Here is a 22,890-nt window from a genome sequence, read left to right as displayed (position 1 = left end):
ATTAGTAAATAGAGTCCACCTGTGTGTAATTTATTCTCAATATAACTCCAGCTGTTCTGTGAAGGCCTCAGAGGTTTGTTGGTGAACATTAGTTATCAAACAGTGAATATGGTTATAAGGCAGCTCTCACCTGTGGTATTGCAATCACCCTCTGTGCACGGATGCCGCACCTGGATACGGTAAAGTCCAGAAATATGTGAAGAAAATATCCAGCCCAGTTCAGGTGAAGTATAGTTGACTTTATTCCAGCGTCTAAAAACCGTACAGCAAGTGTATATCTACGCGTTTCAGACCTCTCAAATATATGGGTCCTTCCTCATGACAAGCATGAATATGAAATGGGGGCACCTCCACATATATCCTGAAACTAACCCCAGGTTGATGGATATCACCTGGGAGGAGGAGACGTCAGGAGGCGGTCCCATACAAATTAAGTGGGTTAAAAAACCTACAAGCCAAAACATGAAAAAAACACTGAGGTACAAATCCTAGCACTAAAACAATAGTGATGAATAGAATTCAGTGTTCATAAATGTTCAACATGGAAATACACATAAATTAGAGAAACAAATATAGCATATAATCAGTACTGCAGAATGAGATCATGGCGTTTATTTAGTCCCTGCGGATGGCGGGATCCCAGCTGGAGATCCAGAAGGCTTCTCTATTTAGGAGTTTCCTTCTGTGATCCCGCACCTAGGTGGCAAATAAACCCTTTCTATACCTTTGACCTCTAAGCAAGACACATCACCCGCATGTGCAATTGCAAAATGTAGGCTGGCTGCTGAGACATTGCGGTCTCTGTAATGTGGCACGTCGGATATGTGTCTACGTATCCGGTTTTTGGGTGGATTAGCAGTACAGCCTACATATTGCAAAGAGCACATTGTACACGTGATAAGATAGACCACATGTCTGGTGTTACAATTAATGTAGGATTGTATTTTATATTCTTTTCCATTTGCGGTGGATCGAAAAGTTTTCTCAGTGGTAGTGTGTTCGCAGCAAATACATTTTTTGTGTCCACATTTGAAGCTGCCTTTATAGTGGAGCCATGTGGCTTGTGGCTTGTGACTTTCCCCCATCTGAGAAAAAACTTGGGCTGATAATGTTGCCCAAGGTAGGTGCTCTCCTAGCCACACATTTAATTCCATTAGACACAGTTCCTGACCAATTATCATCAAAATTAAGGATGTGAAAATATTTTTTCATAATCCTGCAGATGGCAGGAAATTCTTGGCTAAACTGTGTAATGAAATAAGTGGCCTGTTGGTTACCAATATTTCCAGACTGTCTGGATTTTGGAGAAAATTCAGGAAAGACTAGGGATTGTCTATTCATGTCAGCAACCATTTTAGTAGCCCGCTCTATATTGATGCGTGAATGTTTCCTGCGCAGGAGTCTATCACTAATATTAGATGCTTCCCTCTCAAAGCCCTCTTGGTCAGAACTAGAGATGAGCGAACTTCTGTTTTAAGTTCGGCGTCTAAAGTTCGGCTTCCGGTTAGCGGAGGATCCCGATATGGATTCCGAATTCTGTTGTGGTCCGTGGTAGCGGAATCAATAATGGTCATTATTGATTCCGCTACCACGGACCACAACGGAATTCGGAATCCATATCGGGATCCTCCGCTAACCGGAAGCCGAACTTTAGACGCCGAACTTAAAACAGAAGTTCGCTCATCTCTAGTCAGAACAATTGCGGCGGGCACTGATCAATTCCCTTTTGGGGATATTACGGCTGGTGTGGGAGGGATGGCATGAATGGGCTAATAGTATGGTATTTCCGATAAGTGGACGTGCTGACTCTGTGGGTGGAAATATTCCCCCTCAGGCACAAATCCAAAAATTGAATTTCAGTGTCATTAGTTTGAAAAACAAATTGTATGCAGTCAACACAGGAGTTGAAATACCTGATAAGCTCTGGTATGGAGTGCGCCACATCACCAGACCATACCATCAGCAGGTCATCGATGTAACGTCCATACCAGAGCAACCGATCCAAAAAGGGAGAGGTGTCGATGACGAGAAAGTGACCCTCCCACCATGCCATGAATATATTTGCAATGGAGGGAGAGAACTTGGCCCCCATCGACACCCCTGACACTTGCAGATAAAAAATGTCATCAAATAAGAAATAATTGTGCCTGAGGAGGAAATCCACTACCAGAGTAACATATTCTCTGAGTACCGCAGTGTAATCACTATAATGGTCAAAAAATCTCAGTGAGGTGATTGCCAGGTTATGGGGGATGTTGGTATAAAGGGACGTGATGTCGGCCGTTATCCACGAATGTCCCTCCTTCCAATCAAAATCTGAAAAGACCTGTAACACGGATCTTGTGTCTTTTAAAAAGCCAGGAATTAGTGACACCAGGGGTTGTAAGAGAGAGTCCACCCATTCAGAAAAGCGCTCAGAATAAGAGCCTATTCCAGCCACTATGGGTCTGAGGGGTGGAGGGAAAACATTTTTGTGGACTTTAGGCAGCGCATTGTCATGAGGAAGGACCCATATATTTGAGAGGTCTGAAACATGTCGATATATACTTGCTGTACGGTTTTTAGACGCTGGAATAAAGTCAACTATACTTCACCTGAACTGGGCTGGATATTTTCTTCACTTAGTTATCAAACAGCATCGTGAAAACCAAGGAACATACCAGACAGGTCAGGGATAAAGTTGTGGAGAAGTGTAAAGCAGGGTTAGGTTATAAAAAAATATCCCAAATTCTGAACATCTCACTGAGCACTGTTCAATCCATCATTTGAAAATGGAAGGAGTATAGCACAACTACAAACCTACCAAGATATGGCCGTCCACCTAAACAGACAGCCCAGGCAAAGAGAGCACTAATTAGGGAAGCAGCCAAGAGGCCCATGGTCACTCTTGAAGCTCAGGAAGGAGAATCTGTTTACAGGACAACTATTAGTCAAATCTGACCATTATGGAAGAGTGGCAAGAAGAAATACATTTTTCAAAGCAAGCCCTAAGCCCATTTGCAGTTTACCACAAGCCCTGTAGGGGACACTACAAACATGTGGAAGAAGGTGCTTTGGTCAGATGAAACTAAAGTTGAACTTTTTGGCATAAATGCAAAATGCAAAACACTATGGGCCAGATTTATCATGACTCTGACAGCTCACTCCACTTTCACATATGGCTAAAGTCAGTTTTAGCAAAGTCAGATTTATGATCGGCCCTTTAAGACTGTAATAAATGTGGTTTGACAGTAGCAATTTATCCGTCAGTAAGCAGCTTTACGAAAAAGTTGCACGTTTTTATGAAAAAGTCGCATGTTCTATTACAAAGTTTCATAAGATAAGCATGGTCCTCATTGGAGTGAAATTGCGACTTTTTAAATAATCCCAATAGTAAATCTGTCTAGAGATTCATTTACATAAGAAAACACGCCCACTTTCAGAAAACTGGCGAGCATAGTGCAGAGCAGAAAAAAAGTCTCAAATTTGTGCGCAGTTTTAGCGTTTGGCACTTTTTCACTCCATTATTCTGACCTCGGCTAATGATAAATCTGGCCCTATGTGTGGCAGAAAACTAACACTGCAGATCACCCTGAACACACCATCCCCACCGACCGCCACCGTGAAACATGATGGTGGCAGCATCATGCCATGGGGATGCTTTTCTTCAGCAGGGACAGGGAAGCTGGCCAGAGTCGATGGAAAGATGGATGGAGCTAAATATAGGGCAATCCTGGAGGAAAACCTGGTAGAGGCTGCAAAAGACTTTAGACTGAGGTTTACCTTCCTGCAGGACACAGACCATAAACATACAGCCAGAGTTACAATGGAATGGTTTTTCAGGCATGCTCAACCTGCGGCCCTTCAGCTGTTGCAAAACTACAACTCCCAGCATGCCCGAACAGCTTTCAGCTATCAGCCTAAAGCAGGGCATGGTGGGAGTTGTAGTTTTACAACAGCTCGAGGGCCGCAGGTTGAGCATATTCATGAGTTAGAATGGCCTAGTCAAAGTCCAGACCTAAATCCCATTGAGAATCTGTGGCAAGACATCAAAATTGCTGTTCACAAACGCTCCCCATCCAATCTGACTGAGCTTGAGCTGTTTTGCAAAGAAGAATGGGCAAAAATTCAGCCTCTAGATGTGCAAAACTGGTAGAACATACATACCCCAAAATATTTGCATCTGTAATAGCAGCAAAAGGAGGTCCTACAAAGTAATGACTCAGGGGAAGTGGCGTACATAGAGAAGTAAGAGCCCCATAGCAAGGATCAAACCAGGCCCCCCACACAGGACAGAAGGGTTTCTGCCTAAACCCCTTTCAATGACCCTTGGGCCATTTTTTCCACTGCCTCATTTGCTAAAAGTTGTTCCTTTAGAAGGTAGAGTCCTGACCATTTTTTAACCCCTTGTAGAAGAGGGGATCATGCCAACTTGGTCCCTTCTTGCCCTAGGCCCCATTGCAGTCGCAAGGTCTGCCGCTATGGTAGTTACACCCCTCAGGGGCGCTGAATACAAATACGCACCACACTTTCCAGAATTTTATTTATTTAAAATTATGAAAACCATGGTATCATTTTCTTTTCACTTCACACATATTTGCTACTTTGTGTTGGTCTATCACATAAAATCCCAATAAAATACATTATAGTTTGTGGGTGTAACATGAGAAAATGTGGAAAAGTTCAAGGGGTATGAATACTTTTTCAAGGCACTGTACCTGAATGAAACCCACTTGTGATGTCCTTGGAGCTTAAAAGGAACCTGTCACCAAAAAATCGCTTATTAAGCTGTTCAGAGTACCTTATAGTGCTACATAGTAGTGTCCTATTGCACTTTTTCTTCGTTTTCCAGCATTTAGCCTCCTTGAGAAATCAATGTTTTATTCAGTCGCTGCCCCGTGCTTCAAGTCAGGCTTGAAGTCAAGGGGGCAGCGGCCTAGGCGTCTCCAATCCTGCTCTCCCCGCCTCCCGCCGCCTTGATTGACACGCCGCATCTCAGTGCCGGGACCGCGCTCTCAGCCCGCATGAGCAGTAAAGGGCTGCTGTAGCGCGATCCCGGCTCCGGCTCGTACACTCAGCCAGCTTCAGTCTCGCTACAGCGCATGCGCCCACCAGCTTTGCATACAGAGCGTGATCTCGGGCACGTCGCAGAGGCTAGGCACAAGGGTCACGCTCCTCCCAGAGAGCTCCAGCAACAGGTATTCATCTAAAGTGTCAAAAATAATACACAGGCACCTCCATCTACATGTATTATCCTATAAAAGCAACTATAATGTGGCACTTTTTTTTAACCCTTGCACCTCCAGCATAATTTATTCTCATATAGCAACTATAATGTGGCACTTTTTTAACCCTGGCACCTCCAGCATCATTTATTCTCATATAGCAACTATAATGTGGCACTTTTTTAACATTATAGTTGCTTTTATAGGATAATACATGTAGATGGAGGTGCCTGTGTATTATTTTTGACACTTTAGATGAATACCTGTTGCTGGAGCTCTCTGGGAGGAGCGTGACCCTTGTGCCTAGCCTCTGCGGCGTGCCTGAGATCACACTCTGTATGCGCAGGTAGAGAAGATGCCGGGCGCGAGTATGTAAGGCTGGCGGGCGCATGCGCTGTAGCGAGACTGAAGCCAACTGAGTGTACAAGCTGGAGCCTGGGATCGCGCTACAGCAGCCCTTTACTGCGAATGCGGGCTGAGAGCGCGGTCCCGGCACAGAGATGTGGCGTGTCAATAAAGGCGGCGGGAGGCGGGGAGAGCAGGATTGGAGACGCTTAGGCCGCTGCCCCCTTGACTTCAAGCCTGACTTGAAGCAGGGGGGAAGCAGCTGAATAAAATATTGATTTCTCAATGAGGCTAAATGCTGGAAAACGAAGAAAAAGTGCAATAGGACACTACTATGTAGCACTATAAGGTACTCTGAACAATGGCCTCATGCACACGACCGTATTTTTTTGCGGTCCGAAAAAACGGGTTCCGTTTTTCCGTGATCCGTGACCATTTTTTTCGTCCGTGGGTCTTCCTTGATTTTTGGAGGATCCACGGACATGATGTCCGCCTGGCCGTGCGGAGCCAAACGGATCCGTCCTGAATTACAATGCAAGTCAATGGGGACGGATCCGTTTGACGTTGACACAATATGGTGCAATTTCAAACGGATCCGTACCCCATTGACTTTCAATGTAAAGTCAGGAGTTAATATACCATCAGATCGGAGTTTTCTCCAATCCGATGGTATATTTTAACTTGAAGCGTCCCCATCACCATGGGAACGCCTCTATGTTAGAATATACCGTCGGATTTAAGTTACATCGTGAAACTCAAATCCGACAGTATATTCTAACACAGAGGCGTTCCCATGGTGATGGGGACGCTTCAGGTTAGAATATACTAAAATAACTGTGTACATGACTGCCCCCTGCTGCCTGGCAGGTGCTGCCAGGCAGCAGGGGGCAGCCCCCCCACCTGTAGTTAACACATTGGTGGCCAGTGCGGCCGGCCCCCCCCTCCCCTGTAGTTAACTCATTGGTGGCCAGTGGGCCCCCCTCCCTCCCCTGTAGTTAACTCGTTGGTGGCCAGTGGGCCCCCCCCCTCCCTCCCCTGTAGTTAACTCGTTGGTGGCCAGTGGGCCCCCCTCCCTCCCCTGTAGTTAACTCGTTGGTGGCCAGTGGGCCCCCCCTCCCTCCCCTGTAGTTAACTCGTTGGTGGCCAGTGGGCCCTCTCCCCTCCCTCCCCCTCCTAATTAAAATCTCCCCCCCCTATCATTGGTGGCAGCGGAGAGTACCGATCGGAGTCCCAGTTTAATCGCTGGGGCTCCGATCGGTAACCATGGCAACCAGGACGCTATACTTACCTGCGAGCTGCGATCTCTGCGTCCGGCCGGGAGCTCCTCCTACTGGTAAGTGACAGGTCTGTGCGGCGCATTGCTTAATGACCTGTCACTTACCAGTAGGAGGAGCTCCCGGCCGGACGCAGAGATCGCAGCTCGCAGGTAAGTATGGTTCTACAAATTGCTAAGTAACCATGGCAACCGGGACAGCAGTAGCGTCCTGGTTGCCATGGTTACCGATCGGAGCCCCAGCGATTAAACTGGGACTCCGATCGGTACTCTCCGCTGCCACCAATGATCGGGGGGGAGATTTTAATTAGGAGGGGGAGGGTGGGGAGAGGGCCCACTGGCCACCAACGAGTTAACTACAGGGGAGGGAGGGGGGCCGGCCGCACTGGCCACCAACGAGTTAACTACAGGGGAGGGAGGGGGGCCCACTGGCCACCAACGAGTTAACTACAGGGGAGGGAGGGGGCCCACTGGCCACCAACGAGTTAACTACAGGGGAGGGAGGGGGGGGCAGCCGCACTGGCCACCAATGTGTTAACTACAGGGGGGGGGCCCACTGGCCACCAATGAGTTAACTACAAGGGAGGGAGGGGGGGGCCGGCCGCACTGGCCACCAATGTGTTAACTACAGGGGGGGGGGGCTGCCCCCTGCTGCCTGGCAGCACCTGCCAGGCAGCAGGGGGCAGTCATGTACACAGTTCTTTTAGTATATTCTAACCTGAAGCGTCCCCATCACCATGGGAACGCCTCTGTGTTAGAATATACTGTCGGTTCTGAGTTTTCACGAAGTGAAAACTCAGCTATGAAAAAGCTTTTATGCAGACGGATCTTCGGATCCGTCTGTATAAAAAGTAACCTACGGCCACGGATCACGGACACGGATGCCAATCTTGTGTGCATCCGTGTTCTTTCACGGACCCATTGACTTGAATGGGTCCGTGAACCGTTGTCCGTCAAAAAAATAGGACAGGTCATATTTTTTTGACGGACAGGATACACGGATCACGGTCTCGGATGCAAAACGGTGCATTTTCCGATTTTTCCACGGACCCATTGAAAGTCAATGGGTCCGCGAAAAAAAACGGAAAATGGCACAACGGCCACGGATGCACACAACGGTCGTGTGCATGAGGCCTAATAAGCGATTTTTTGGTGACAGGTTCCCTTTAATTACCTGATACTTATGCTACTTTCACATTAGCGTTTTTTTGCGGATCCGTCATGGATCTGCAAAAGCACTTCCGTTACAATAATACAACCACATGCATCCGTCATGAACGGATCCGGTTGTATTATGTCTTCTATAGCCATGACGGATCCGTCTTGAACACCATTGAAAGTCAATGGGAGACGGATCAGTTTTTCTATTGTGTCAGAGAAAACGGATCTGTCCCCATTGACATACATTGTGTGTCAGGACGAATCTGTCTTGCTCCGCACCACATCGCGGACAAAAAAACGCTGCTTGCAGTGTTTTTCTGTCCGCTATGGGGACGCAACCAAATGGAACGGAATGCATTTTGGTGAATGCATTTTGGTGCTTTCCATTTTGTTCAGTTCAGTTTTGTCCCCATTGACAATGAATGGGGACAAAACTGAAGCGTTTTCTTCCGCTATTGAGATCCTATGACGGATCTCAATAGCGGAATTGAAAACGCTAATGTGAAAGTAGCCTTACTTGTGATTGCAAAGTGGTACAGCTGCCTGAAACCCACTTATAATGTCACAGCAGCTTACATGACGGAAACTCATTTGCGATGTCACAGGTGCTTGCCTGTCGGTAACACAGCTGTGAGGTCACCAGAGTTACCTGACTGAAACCCACTTATGATGTCATAGTGCTTAATTGACTGAAACATACTTGTGATGTCACCAGAGGCTACCTGGGTGAAACCCACTTATGATGTCATAGTAGCGCAATTGTCTGAAACATGCTTGTGATGTCACCAGAGCTTACCTGACTGAAACCTACTTGTGATGTCATAGTAGCACACCTGACTAAAAATCACTTGTAATGTCACAGCAGCTTACTTCACTGAAACCCACTTGTGATGTCACAGGTGCTTCCCTGATTGAAACTCACTTGTGATGTCACAGCAGCTTAGTTGACTGAACTCCATTTGTGATGTCAGAGGAGAATACCTGACTAAAACTCACTTGTGATGTCACAACAACATACCTGAAGGAAACACAATTGTGATTGCACAGTAGCTTACCCCGGGGCACACAATCACTACACAGGATTATATGGGACAACGTCTATTCTCTGAAGCAGAATATTTGACCAGCCTGATGAAAGTAACAGACCATCACCGAAATGCGTAGCTCTTATTTGTTTTAATGTTTTTTAATAAATAGCTTTAATTGGAAGTCTTTCTGTGCAGCTCACAGTTTTTATAACACTCCTACCCATTGACTTGGTGCTCCTATGAGTCCCTGAGGAGCTAGCAGATATAGCGAAATGCATAGGACTAAGACAGGGGCATGATAGCTAGGGAGGTTCAGGTTCCAGTGCCGTCCGGGGTCGCTCTTTTAAAGGCAAATGCTCCGACTCTGCCTCTACTGATGTCACATGATCTTTTTCAGTGGCTGAAATGCGAGTATTCAAAGCAAAAACTATCTCCATACTTTTAGTTTTGTGAACACAAATTTTAATATAATATATAGTCCCCTTATGTATCCCAGACAGTTAAGGCAGAAGCAGACCCCAAGTATCGGAACTCTACAAACACACTATTCCCAACATCCACCAACTGTAGCCAGAAGGGGTTCAGCTGCCATATTTTATCTCCCCTAATAGCTCCCATTCCAAGCTATATCTGGACATGCTTGGAGAGTGGTCTGAGATACTTCTTGGTAGGTATTCCACTCTCCACAGAGATGATAATGTGTGTGAACCAAGTAGAAGATCAATCCTGGACAATGAACAAGTAACATGAGCTCAAGTGTACGTATTTATTTACTACATGTGTGAGCTGCTGTCATTTGTCCACCAGGGATGGTTTGGATTTGTTGCCCTGCTCTGTTCCATGTACAGAGTTCTGCCGTGTGTATGAGCACTAACACTGCAGCACAATTTGCCCTTAATATTGTGATAATTTTGCTGATCCTGAGACTATGCTGTTAGAATTCTTTATTCAAGTATTTCTGTCTTGTCCTTCCTTATAGCGTAAAGCAATTGAGAGATTCTGCAATGAGGTAAAGCGTCTGTGTCATGCTGAGCGCAGAAAGGACTTTGTGTCGGAGGCCTATCTACTCACATTAGGAAAGTTCATCAATATGTTTGCTGTGCTGGATGAGCTTAAAAACATGAAGTGCAGTGTGAAGAATGACCATTCTGCATATAAACGGTGAGGAAACATGAGAGCTGCTATTATAGTTTGGTCTGCTGCTGTGAATGTTGAAGACATTTTGTTTTAACTGAAGGTGGGCTTAGGAAAACTCAGAGCTTCAGGCCCCTTCCAGCCATGGACCTATATGGCAGAATAGTCTACCCCAGCTCAGTCATCCTCGCCATAGGTTATCAGTATTACTATATGTAGTATCATAGTGGCCCTCTTTGTATGGTATGGGCCCATGAAGATGAGCGGCTTCTGTTCAGCTGGAGGAAAGTTTCATCTACAGATTTGATACTGAGAAGAAAATAATGCCCTTGAGTTTTGAAATGCTGCACAGCTCTCCATCTAGCATTTGTAACAGGCAAATGTGAAGACAAACTGACCCAAGGGCCATGTTGTCCTTCTTTGCTACAAGGCCTGTAAAGAGAAAAGGGGCAAAAGCTCCATAGCTTCTTATCCTGTGGGGGTGCAAGGTACTGGCATTTACCACATACACTACAAGAAAATGGCCTCAATTTATAATTCTGCTATGGCGTCAGCTTTGCTCTGTGTACACCCTTTAAGTTCATCTGTGAACTAATGTCATGTTAGGCACTTAATTTTACACACTTATAATACACATTTCTTGGTACTATTCTTATGTTTGTCTTTGCATCATTTTCTTTGCAGTGCTGCCCAGTTCCTAAGAAAGATGGCTGACCCACAGTCTATCCAAGAGTCACAGAACCTCTCTATGTTCTTGGCCAATCATAACAGGATCACTCAGGTAGCTTTGTTTAATTATGTGTTTCAGAGTAGTTTGAGTAGGTTTTAGAGGAGCAAAATAAGGGGAAAAAATATTTTCATAAGACCTTTGCTCAGACCCCCAATGTTAATTAGACCTCAGAACAGACCCCCAATGTTAATAAGTCCCCCAATCAGTCCTCCTTGTGAATGTCCCTCAATCAGACCACAGATTAGACCTCAATAAGTCCCCCAGTCAGACCTCAGATCAGACCTCTATGTGAATTACCCCCTATCAGACCTCCATAAGTCCCCCAATCAGACCTGAAATCAGACCTCCATGTGAATGACCCTCAATCAGACCTCAGATTAGACCTCAATAAGTCCCCCAGTCAGACCTCAGATCAGACCTGAATGTGAATGCTTGAGCCCCAGTCAGACCTCTATAATTCCCCCAATCAGACCTCAAATCAGACCTCCATACGAATGACCCCCATGCTCAGATCAGATTATTAAAAAAAATAAACTTACTTCTCCTGCTCCGGACGGCGCCTCCACTCCTGGCATCCAGCACTCTTCGTCTTCCTGCTGGGTGCTGCGCTGACATCCTCATGCTGTGCGCAGTCACGGCACAGCGAGTGGCTGAGGACCAGGAAGCGGTGAGTACAGAGCCCAGGGAGCGCTGCATTCACTGCTTCCCAGTCCTCCTGTACTAATGAACGCTTCCATAACGGAAGCGCTCATTTGTATTTTCCCCAAGACGCACTGACATTTTCCTCCCACTTTGAAACGTGCGTCTTATAGGGTGAAAAATACAGTAAATGTGCCACATAAATGATCAGATTATCCAACAAACAAGTGTTTGTGCATTTGTAGAGTCACTGGCATCATATTTACACATGCAAATTATTGGGAGCAAGCATTCGAACCTAATAATTGGCCCAATAATCTGCCCATGTTAATAGGCTCATAGGGTACGACCACACGTTCAGGTTTCTTGGAGCAGTTTTGAAAGCCAACCCCAGGAGTGAATGTAAAAATGCAAAGTCATATCTGTCATTAATACCTTCTTTCCTTTTATGATTCACTTCTAAATTTGGCTTTGAGAACTGTATCAAGAAACCTGAACATGTGCATAGTCACTTTATTGCGTTGAGTGTTGAAGATTTCTGTTTTCTTGATTAAGTCATCTCATCCTCAGCCTAAACGTTTGCAACAGGCTAATCAGGAACACAGCAGGCTTGGCATGAAACCAACTTGAATTAGGTCATCCAAAAATCCAACTTGTGTGATTCATTCCAGATATCTGAAATTAACTTCCTGTTAAAAATAATTGTTCATATTTGGAATAGTGTACCCTCTACTTTAAATGATAAAAATATCTCCCATCAAGGTGTACCATGAGCATGCAAAAGCACAAGGTCACAGGCCATGGAACATGAAGGGGACTGCTAATAGACGTACAGCTGTTGAAGAACCTCGCTTTGAAGAACAAGGATGTACCATTGGTAGATTCATTTGAAAAGCCACCATCCTTTTTAAAAAAGAAAGACTGCAGCATCTGGTGTGTGTATTATGATGTTCTGCAGCAGCTGGGACACACTGTATAATACACATTGCACACACATTTGAGTCAGTCAGTGGATGGCACAGAAGAATGAACTTCCTACTGAAGTGACCTGTGATAGATCACTTGTAGAGTAATAGATGAGCAGCGCCTTTGTAGCGCTGCTCATCTCTGTATAATCGTCAGGTTCTTACCTGTAAAACTGTCCTCTAAAGACATAAATTTATATTATAACGTTGATTAGTAAAAGGGGACTTAGAGTTTTTGAGACATATGATGGGTTCCTGTCTGTACAGTGCCTGCACCAGCAGCTTGAGGTGATTCCTGGTTATGAAGAGCTCCTGGCCGATATCGTCAACATCTGTGTGGACTACTATGAGAACAAAATGTACCTGACCCCAAGTGAGAAGCACATGCTGCTAAAGGTGATTTCTCACAGTCAATGCTTTCTTGTACAATAATTTAAATTAGAGATGTTGATATTTTGATTGTGGATGGAAAAGGCTTATGATTTATGGGGCCCAACAAGCCACACAATATGGCCGTCCAACAGAAGACAAGGCTGCACTTAAAATATCCTACCTAAACATGATTCGTCATTGCTCCTTTAATATAAGGTCCACAGATTGGAGCTAAACTCTAATCTGTAGCTAAACTCTTTTCCTCCAGCTTATAAACATGTCAAAATATGCAGCATTCTCTTAAAACAAAGCGACTGCTGCATGTGAATAGGGTTTTAAAAACCCCATTCACATATATAGTATTGTGAAGTGTTGCAGATTTGCGATGCCAATTCTGCAGTGAGAATCTGCTACAAATTCATCACGCCTCAGTAAGGCTTCATGACTCCAGAGGCCTTCAGAGGACCTGACAACTGCCTCCACTGTTTCTTACAGGTGATGGGTTTTGGACTGTACCTGATGGATGGAAACGTCAGTAACATCTACAAGCTGGATGCTAAGAAGAGGATTAACCTGAGTAAAATTGACAAATTCTTTAAGGTGATGAGTGAAATTCATTATAGAGTCCATGTGTATCCAAGGATATCTAGTTTAGGCCTCATGCACACGACCGTTGTGTGCATCTGTGTCCGTTGTTCCGTTTTCCGTGATTTTCTGCGGACCCATTGACTTTCAATGGGTCAGTTGAAAACTCGGAAAATGCACCGTTGTTCATCCGCGTCCGTGATCCGTGTTTCCTGGCTGTCAAAAAAATAGGACCTGTCCTATTTTTTTGACGGACAACGGTTCGCGGACCCATTCAAGTCAATGGGTCCGTGAAAAAACACGGATGCACACAAGATTGTCATCCGCGTCCATGATCCGTGTCTGTAGGCTACTTTCGCACAGACGGATCCGCAGATCCGTCTGCAGAGAGCTTTTTCAGATATGAGTTTTCACATCGTGCATTGCCTATAGCACAGACCTGTCACTTACCAGTAGGAGGAGCGCCCGGCCGGTCACAGACAGCACAGGTAAGTATAATGCTTCTAAAATTGCTAAGTAACCATGGCAGCCAGGACTGCAGTAGCGTCCTGGTTTCCATGGTAACCGATCGGAGCCCCAGCGATTAAACTCGGACTCCGATCGGAACTCTCCGCTGCCACCAATGATGGGGGGGTGGGGGGGATTTTAATTAGGGGGAGGGAGGCCGCACTGGCCACCAATGAGTTAAATACAGGGGAGGGAGGGGGGCCGCACTGGCCACCAATGAGTTAAATACAGGGGAGGGAGGGCGGTCTGCCCCCTGCTTCCTGGCAGCACCTGATCTCTTACAGGGGACTATGATACGCACAATTAACCCATCAGGTGCGGCACCTGAGGGGTTAATTGTGCTTATCACAGCCCCCTGTAAGAGATCGGGTGCTGCCCGGCAGCAGGGGGCAGTTATGTACACAGTTCTTAGTATATTCTAACTTGAAGCATCCCCATCACTATGGGAACGCCTCTGTGTTAGAATATACTGTCGGATCTGAGTTTTGACGATCTAACTCAAATCCGATGGTATATTCTAACATAGAGGCGTTCCCATGGTGATGGGGAAGCTTCAAGTTCAAATATACCATCGGATTGGAGAAAACTCTGATCCGATGGTATATTATTGGGACTCCTGACTTTACATTGAAAGTTAATGGGGGACGGATCCGTTTGCAATTGCACCATATTGTGTCAACGTCAAACGGATCCGTCCCCATTGACTTGCATTGTAAGTCAGGACGGATCCGTTTGGCTCCGCACGGCCAGGCGGACACCAAAACGACTTTTTTTTTTACTTTCCTTCATGTCTGGTGATCCTCCAAAAATCACGGAAGACACACGGAAACAAAAACGGAAACGGATCACGGAACAACGGAACCCTGTTTAGCGGACCGTGAAAAAATACTGTCGTGTGCATGAGGCCTTATGCTGACAGTTGAAATTTTACAGTTCTTTTATTATGTTTTTAACAAATTGATGGTACACTATTATGCTTAGTGCAGGGCATGAGGGGCTGAGCATGACCCAGGGATTTAAAAACCCTTTTGTCGTGCTCCATCTCCTCAGGTCCTGCACAAGACATAAGACAGTGTATTGCGCTTGCCAGGGCCGGATTAAGAGCATCATGGGCCTGGTGCTGAGGATTTTGCTGGGCCTTTTTATGGAACTGCACTCAGTGTCTTAATTACATATATATTTTATCGATACCATTAAAGTATTTTGTTCCTGCAACTACCCCTTCATTTGGCGTCTATCTTGGCAACATGGAGGGGGACCACGGGAGGGGGACCCTGAGGGTGGGGGCACCCTCAGGGCACTATAGTGTCAGGAAAACCGCTTTGTTTTCCTGACACTATAGTGATCATTTAACATGACTATGAAGATTACTGTTTTCTAGCTGCTGTGGACTGTGGACAACAGCAGCTAGAAACAGTAATTTTCATAGAGCTGTGTTATGATTTATGGACACAGCACTCAGCATGCTTAGCCAGTCAGATAGAAGGCTGGCTAAGCATGCTGAGAGCTGTGTCTAAATAACATAACACATTAAAGGGATTCTGTCACCAGGTTTGACCCCTGTCAGCTAAAAATATGCTGATGTTCAGGGCGTCTGCACGATTCCTAATGTGGGCTTATAAATGTCATCTGTGGGCTTATTTAGCTAAAAAACAGCTTTTACTAACCTGTCAGTCAAACAAATAAGGTGCCCAAGGGGATGTTAATGGATGCAAGGTGCCGGCCGCACCCGCCGCCGTTCGTGCCCAGCGCCGCCTTTCCGGACTTCTGCGCCGCCTCCTAATCCTCTGTGCCGCCTCTCGCTCTCCCTCCCTCCCCCCTCCTCCTGCTGTAAGATCTCGCGCATACAGGGGTTGAGCGAAGTGCCGGCGCATGTGCACTTCGCTGTAAGAAGCCAAATGGAAAAGTCTGCACGGGCGCATCAGGCAGAGCCCTGTGCGCAAGCGCGAGATCTTACAGCAGAAGGAGGGGGGAGGGAGGGAGAGCGAGAGGCGGCACAGAGGATTAGGAGGCGGTGCAGAAGTCCAGAAAGGCGGCGCTGGGCACGAACGGCGGTGGGTGCGGCGGGCATCTTGCACCCATTAACATCCCCTTGGGCACCTTATTTTTTTGACTGACAGGTTAGTAAAAGCTGTTTTTTAGCTAAATAAGCCCACAGATGACATTTATAAGCCCACATTAGGAATTGTGAAGACGCCCTGAACATCAGCATATTTTTAGCTGACAGGGGTCAAACCTGGTGACAGAATCCCTTTAAAGAAATTACTGTTTCTAGCTGCTGTGGACTGTGGACTGTGGACTAGCAGCTAGAAACAGTAATTTCTTTATGTGTTATGTTATAGAGACTGAGCTCTCAGCATGCTTAGCCAGTCAGTAATTTTCATAGTGCTGTTATGATTTATGGACACCGCTCTCAGCATGCTTAGCCAGCCTTCTATCTGGCTGTGCTTCTTGAGAGTCACAGTCCACAGGCTCAGAAACAGCCTGTGGACTGTGACTCTCAAGAAGCACAGCCAGATAGAAGGCTGGCTAAGCATGCTGAGAGCTGTGTCCATAAATCCTAACAGCACTATGATTGCCCTCCCTTCCAACTGGATGAGTTTATCTGATACCTGCCCTGCTCCAGAAGCTCCTGCTGTCTCACGGGCTGGTGTGGCTGAGCGCTGTGGGCCATGTGCTGGTCGAAACTGCTGAGTAGGTTGTACACAGCGCAGCGTGCAGGAGGGATAACCGCGGGCGCACTGAGGTCATATCCGGCGGGCCGGCATTACAGGAACTGCACCAGCTGCTCTGACGTCCTGCCGCCGGATATCCTGTGACGTATATCCGGCGGCAGGACGTCAGAGCAGCTGGTGCTGTTCCTGTAATGCCGCGGCCCGCCGGATATGACCTCAGTAGTGATAGGAAGTTCGGATCTTTCAGATGAATCGGTTCATTTGAATCAGCTCATTCAAATAAACCGATTCATGAATCGGATCTTCGGTTCACTTGCTGAGTCACTGACTGCTGAGCTGACTCGCAAGTGAACCGAAGACTCTAGGTGCCGGTGCGCATGCGCAGATGCTATCCATTCGATTCACTTGCTGCTGCTGACTCAGTCGGCTCTTCAGCTCTCTAATGAGTGAGTCCGGATCAGGAAGAGTGATTGATTATAGTGATAGTGAAGGGAAGCTGAGGCTGACGCCAGACAGGAGTCAGGAGCTGTCACTGTGGTGTGCATTGTTGTCTGCTGTGCATTGTTACCCACAGTGACAACAGTCTGACACTGACAGTAGTACAACGAACCAAGTGAAGTGAAATGTGAATGCACAGGGAAAACTATGTGCTGAACTGATAACAGTATTACAGTAACACAGTCACTGGCTGATAATAAAATAGTCCCCACAGTCCCCACTTAACGGAATCCATAAAGGAGATGTGAACCCACCCTTAGTTATATAGCTACTGAATGAGATGCCTTTAACATATATATCTCCTGAGAAGCCAATTTGATCCTAAAGGGTTAATTCAACCTGTAATCTAAACTCTGTGTCATCTGTCACTTCTCTTATCTCTCTGCTCCTGTCAAAGGCGTACATACAAATCACTGGGCCCCATAGCAAGAATCTAAATTGGGCCCCCATTCCCCTTTTATAGCCCCTCCCACTACCCATTCTAGGCCTCTCTCTTTGTTCCATGAACTATGTTCGCTGCTGTTTTATAATTTATGCCATCAGGGCCGGATTGGGATTACAAAACAGGCCTGGCACACAAACGAGGTATAATAGATGCAGATGTATATTATATACAGCAGTGTACAGTTATGTGAGGTACGCGGTATAATAGATACAGTGTGTACAGATGTATAGTGTATACAGCAGTGTACTGATATGTGAGGAACGTGGTATAATATATGCAGTGTGTTCAGGTATATAGTATATACAGCAGTGTACTGATATATGAGGTATAAATTACAGCTCGTACCTCACATATCAATCCAATACTGTATATACAATATACCTGTACACACCATCTATTATACCTCGTACCTAACATATCAGTACACTGCTGTATATACAATATATCTATACACACTGCATATATTATACCTTGTACCTCACATATCAGTACACTGCAATATATATTATATATCTGTACATATTGCATCTATAATACTGTTTAATATATGGAGTGTGTGTGTGTGTGTGTGTGTGTGTGTGTATATACATATAGATGTGAGGCATACAAGGTATAATACTGTAGATGCAGTGTTTATAGAAATATGTGGTCAGTTATGCATTATAGTCACTGTGTGTGTGAAGTACATGAGGTAGTGGTCACTGTACCTGTCTGAAGTATTATACATGAGTGAGCATTGAGTAAAAACAGGGCATGGAGGGGGGGTAAATGATGAGAAGTGGAGGACCTCCTCTTACCACTCCATTCCAGTCTGTATGGATCAATGCAGAGCTGATTGTGAACTTCTAATACTTGCTGTTAGGGGTTGAAGGACCTGTGATGATGTCATCAAAGGTCCTGGCAGATGTACCTTACAAACCTAGGAACTACAGCATTTTTGGTGCTGTTCCTTTGCTAGATTCTGCAGGACCTGTGATGCTGAAGATGATGTCATCACAGGTCCTGGCAGATGCACTGTTCTAACCTGGGAACTACACTTTACACTGTGCAATTCCCTTACAGGACCTGTGAAGTGCTTGCCTTGCCTCAGCTCTGATTGGTTGGTGGGCGGGGAGGGGAGGGGCTGGCAGAAGCAGCTTCCACTCTAGGATCATATTACGCTCCTCCCGAGTCCCGCCCTCAGGCTCCCTGCTGCCAGCGTGAGGTGAGCGTCTCCGCATTGTCTGTGTGCTGCTATGTGACGCTGCGCTGTGTACAACAGAGGACTTTTAACCCTCCGACGGCCTTTTGGCTGGCAGATGGGCCTATTTTATGGTAGGGGCCTGGAGCTGCAGCTCCATCAGCCCCTACGTTAATCCGGCCCTGGCGCTTGCCCAGTGTGCTCTTTTACATCCATACTCATGAATATGAGATTTCCTTAGTGTGGAGCACAGTTTATAATTTCCAGCACTAAAGGCAACTTCAGGATATCTTGGTGCTGGATCTCCTCTGTAAAATGTATAGTAGACGACTGCACAGGCACCTCCTGTCCTTCTTTCTTCTCTTATAAAAGCATGACCATGGCCCCTGTTACTTCTTAGTCTTCAACTAGTTGACAGATTCGTAAAGCTCTTCACTAATAACTTATTAGACTTTTTGAATATTACCTTTTTACATTATCATCAGAACCTACATTGGAGATATATGTTGGGACCTATACCTCTTGACAGAAGGTGTACCTTTGTATGGAATAGTGTAGTCTACTACACTGCTCCATCTCGTAAAACAAAGGTCTAAAGATATCTACCAGTCCAACAGAGGCCAAACAGAAACTCCTTTCACGTCAGGTTAATAGGACCCTGTGGATACATTTGCTGGCAGTGTTTCTCAGTATATATATTAAACATTGGCTGTAAATTTGATATGAACAGGGCCTTAGACCCAGGCCATATGAACCAACTATAGCTCTGACAATAGCATCACTACTACCTAGTAACAGCAGTTAACCACCTTCACAGTATAGCTTACAGATCCATTTACACACTGGCGTCATGTAGACAGGACAGACTGGGGATGCAAATATATATGGACCTAACTGTATGTATGGACCTAACTCATCCATCTGGATACAACATTGGAGGACAGTAGTCCTCCAATGTTGTATCCAGATGGATGAGTTTTGCTGCTGTGTAACCATGATCTTAAATGGTCACTCTACATTCAACAAACTTGTTACAAATCAGTAGTACAAGCGAGTATAAAAAACTTTGTAATATATCTTATCAGTGAAAAATGCTTCTTTCTCCACCTACAGTATGAGCTTATTTTTTCCTCCCCTGCCTCAATTCATGCTTAAATCAGTCTTGATAGACAATACACATTGTCAGCTCATTGAGGGAACAGGGTACATGTTGCCTATAGAAGTCTATGAAGGCGTGGAAAGGAGGAGAAGTGAGCTGCTGGACATAGACAGAGGCACACACACATACAGTTAGGTCCATATATATTTGGACAGAGACAACATTTTTCTAATTTTTGCTCTGTACATTACCACAATGGATTTTGAACAAAACAATTCAGATGCAGTTGAAGTTGAGACTTTCAGCTTTAATTCAGTGGGTTGAACAAAATGATTGCATAAAAATATGAGGAACTAAAGCATTTTTAAACTCAATCCCTTCATTTCAGGGGCTCAAAAGTAATTGGACAAATTAAATAATTGTAAATAAAATGTTAATTTCTAATACTTGGTTGAAAACCCTTTGTTGGCAATGACTGCCTGAAGTCTTGGACTCATGGACATCACTAGACGCTGTGTTTCCTCCTTTTTAATGCTCGGCCAGACCTTTACTGCAGCGGTTTTCAGTTGCTGTTTCTTTGTGGGCCTTTCTGTCTGAAGTTTAGTCTTTAACAAGTGAAATGCTCTATTGGGTTCAGATCTGGTGACTGACTTGGCCATTCAAGAATATTCCACTTCTTTGCTTTAATAAACTCCTGGGTTGCTTTGGCTTTCTGTTTTCGGTCATTGTCCATCTGTATTATGAAACGCCGACCAATCAGTTTGGCTGCATTTGGCTGGATCTGAGCACACAGTATGTCTCTGAAAACCCCAGAATTCATCTGGCTGCTTCTGTCCTGTGTCCCATCATGAATAAACACTAGGGACCCAGTGCCACTGGCAGCCATGCATGCCCAAGCCATCACACTGCCTCTGCCATGTTTTACAGATGATGTGGTATGCTTTGGATCATGAGCTGTACCATGCCTTCACCCTACTTTTTTCTTTCCATCATTCTGGTAGAGGTTGATCTTGGTTTCATCTGTCCAAAGAATGTTCTTCCAGAAGTGTGCTGTTTTTTTTAAGATGTTTTGTTGCAAAGTCCAATCTAGCCTTCTTATTCTTGAGGCTTATGAGTGGCTTGCACTGTGCAGTGAACCCTCTGTATTTACTTTCATGCAGTCTTCTCTTTATGGTAGATATGGATATTGATGCGTCTATATCCTGGAGAGTGTTGTTCACTTGGTTGGTGTCATGCCCCACTCTGACGATGTGCGGAGGTCGGCCAGGATAGCAGCACGAGTTTAGTATTTGTTTTGGTGCCGTGCTGGATCCGCCTCTCATCAGGTGCACTGGGTGGAGTCATTAGTTTAAATGGTTTCCAGCTAAGTGCTCTGAGCGGGTTATACTGATCATTTTGGTCTGGGAAGTTTGGAGGGAAGGTTGGCTGTCAGTTCCTGCTCTCAGAAGATAAGTGTCATTTCTAGTTTGGTTGTTTGTGTCATCTATCCTATCCAGGTTCTGTGCGAGAAGGCTGCTCCTATCTCCCCACTTCACCATCTCAGGGAGTTCAGGGTTCTGTCAGTACAGGCTGGAGGACACAGCACACCTACCTTCAAGGTCTGCCTGTGGGCTGAGCAGTGCAGGGAAAGAGGTCAGGGATAAAATAGGAGGTGACCCTTCCCCTGTCTCTCGTCCAGAGCCTGGTTGGTGTGTTATCTCTTATACTGAGTCCACGTCCACCGTGAAAGTTGGCTGTTGTGAAGGGGTTTCTCTTCACCATGGTATTTATTCTGCGATCATCCACCACTGTTGTCTTCGGTGGGCGTCCAGGTCTTTTTGCATTGTTGAGGTCACCAGTGCTTTCTTACTTTCTCAGGATGTACCAAACTGTAGATTTTTCCACTCCTAATAGTGTAGCAATTTCTTGGATGGGTTTTTTCTGTTTTCGCAGATAAAGGATAGCTTGTTTCACCTGCACGGAAAGCTACTTTGACCGCATTATTTCTCAGCAAAATCTTCAAAATGCAAGCACCCCACCTCAGATCAACCAGGCCTTTTATGTGCTTAATTGAGAATGAAATAATGAAGGAATTGCCCACACCTGCCCATAAAACAGCCTTTGAGTCATTTGTCCAATTACTTTTGGTCTGTTTCAAAACAGGGCTCCACATGTAAAGGAGCTGAAACTGCTAAACCCTTCATCCAATTTTAATGTGGATACCCTCAAATGAAAGTTAAAAGTCTGGACTTTATGTCCATGTCCATTATATAACTATAACTTGAATATGTTTTAGTAAACAGGTAAAAAAAATATATATGGACCTAACTGTAGATGTTACTGAAAGCTCTAGTATATTTCCAGTCTTATCCTGGGTGCTGTATTCACAGCTACACTGCTGTATAATGTCCCCCATTACATCTGCTGCTTCTAAGGGTATGTTACACAGAGATAGGGGAGCAAGAGCTCCTCTTCTCTATGTGTGCAGTATATGAGAGACATTATACTACTTGGTCTCCACCAACTAGCTCAGGGAAAACTGGCAATTAGGGTATATATTGCAGCATCTGCCTATAACCCAAACCCCACCCATGTGTGGTGGCCAAAGGCCTCATAATTTTGTGGGTACTGATGGCAAATTACCCTCACAAGCATGCAGCTTTTGGCCGCTGCCCAGGGTTTTTGAAACACATGTATGCCACAGTATGTAAAATAAAGGCATACAGAAGTGTAGTACAGGCCACAAGACTTCTATGAGTGCCATATTACAACTCAGAACTTCTTTGGAGCTGTAATATGGTCATGTGGATGAGACCTAAGGCATAAAATCCAAATATCATATATCATATTAAGAAATATGTGGATATATTTTTTTCAGGCTAGGCTGTGTTTGTACTTTATGTGTCCATTTAGTGATGCGGTGTGACCCCTGCATGCTTAAAGCGTACCTGATATTCAGGGGCAGACTGAGAACTTAAATTGGCCCTGGAAATAAAAACTAAAAGTGGCCCTAAGTTGTAGGCGGATCCAAATTGACAGAAGGCAGGGACAACAGAAGTAGGCGGGGCTAA

The 22,890-nt window shown here is 45.3% G+C and overlaps 1 protein-coding gene across 2 annotated transcripts in view; it reads left to right on the top strand.

Annotated features, from left to right (window-relative positions):
• The window catches only part of LOC121007769 (cytoplasmic FMR1-interacting protein 2), a 117,339-nt gene that overhangs the window by 47,384 nt on the left and 47,065 nt on the right, over positions 1-22,890 (top strand). For both annotated transcript variants that reach the window (XM_040439973.1, XM_040439964.1), the window contains exons 7-10: positions 9,991-10,172; positions 10,830-10,926; positions 12,747-12,875; positions 13,347-13,451. In XM_040439973.1, the coding sequence (XP_040295907.1) occupies positions 9,991-10,172; positions 10,830-10,926; positions 12,747-12,875; positions 13,347-13,451 (513 nt within the window). The remainder of the gene's footprint in view (positions 1-9,990; positions 10,173-10,829; positions 10,927-12,746; positions 12,876-13,346; positions 13,452-22,890) is intronic.

Source organism: Bufo bufo, chromosome 1 (assembly GCF_905171765.1).
Source record: "Bufo bufo chromosome 1, aBufBuf1.1, whole genome shotgun sequence".
Taxonomy (NCBI): domain Eukaryota; kingdom Metazoa; phylum Chordata; class Amphibia; order Anura; family Bufonidae; genus Bufo; species Bufo bufo.
This window is presented reverse-complemented; position numbering and strand designations above follow the sequence as displayed.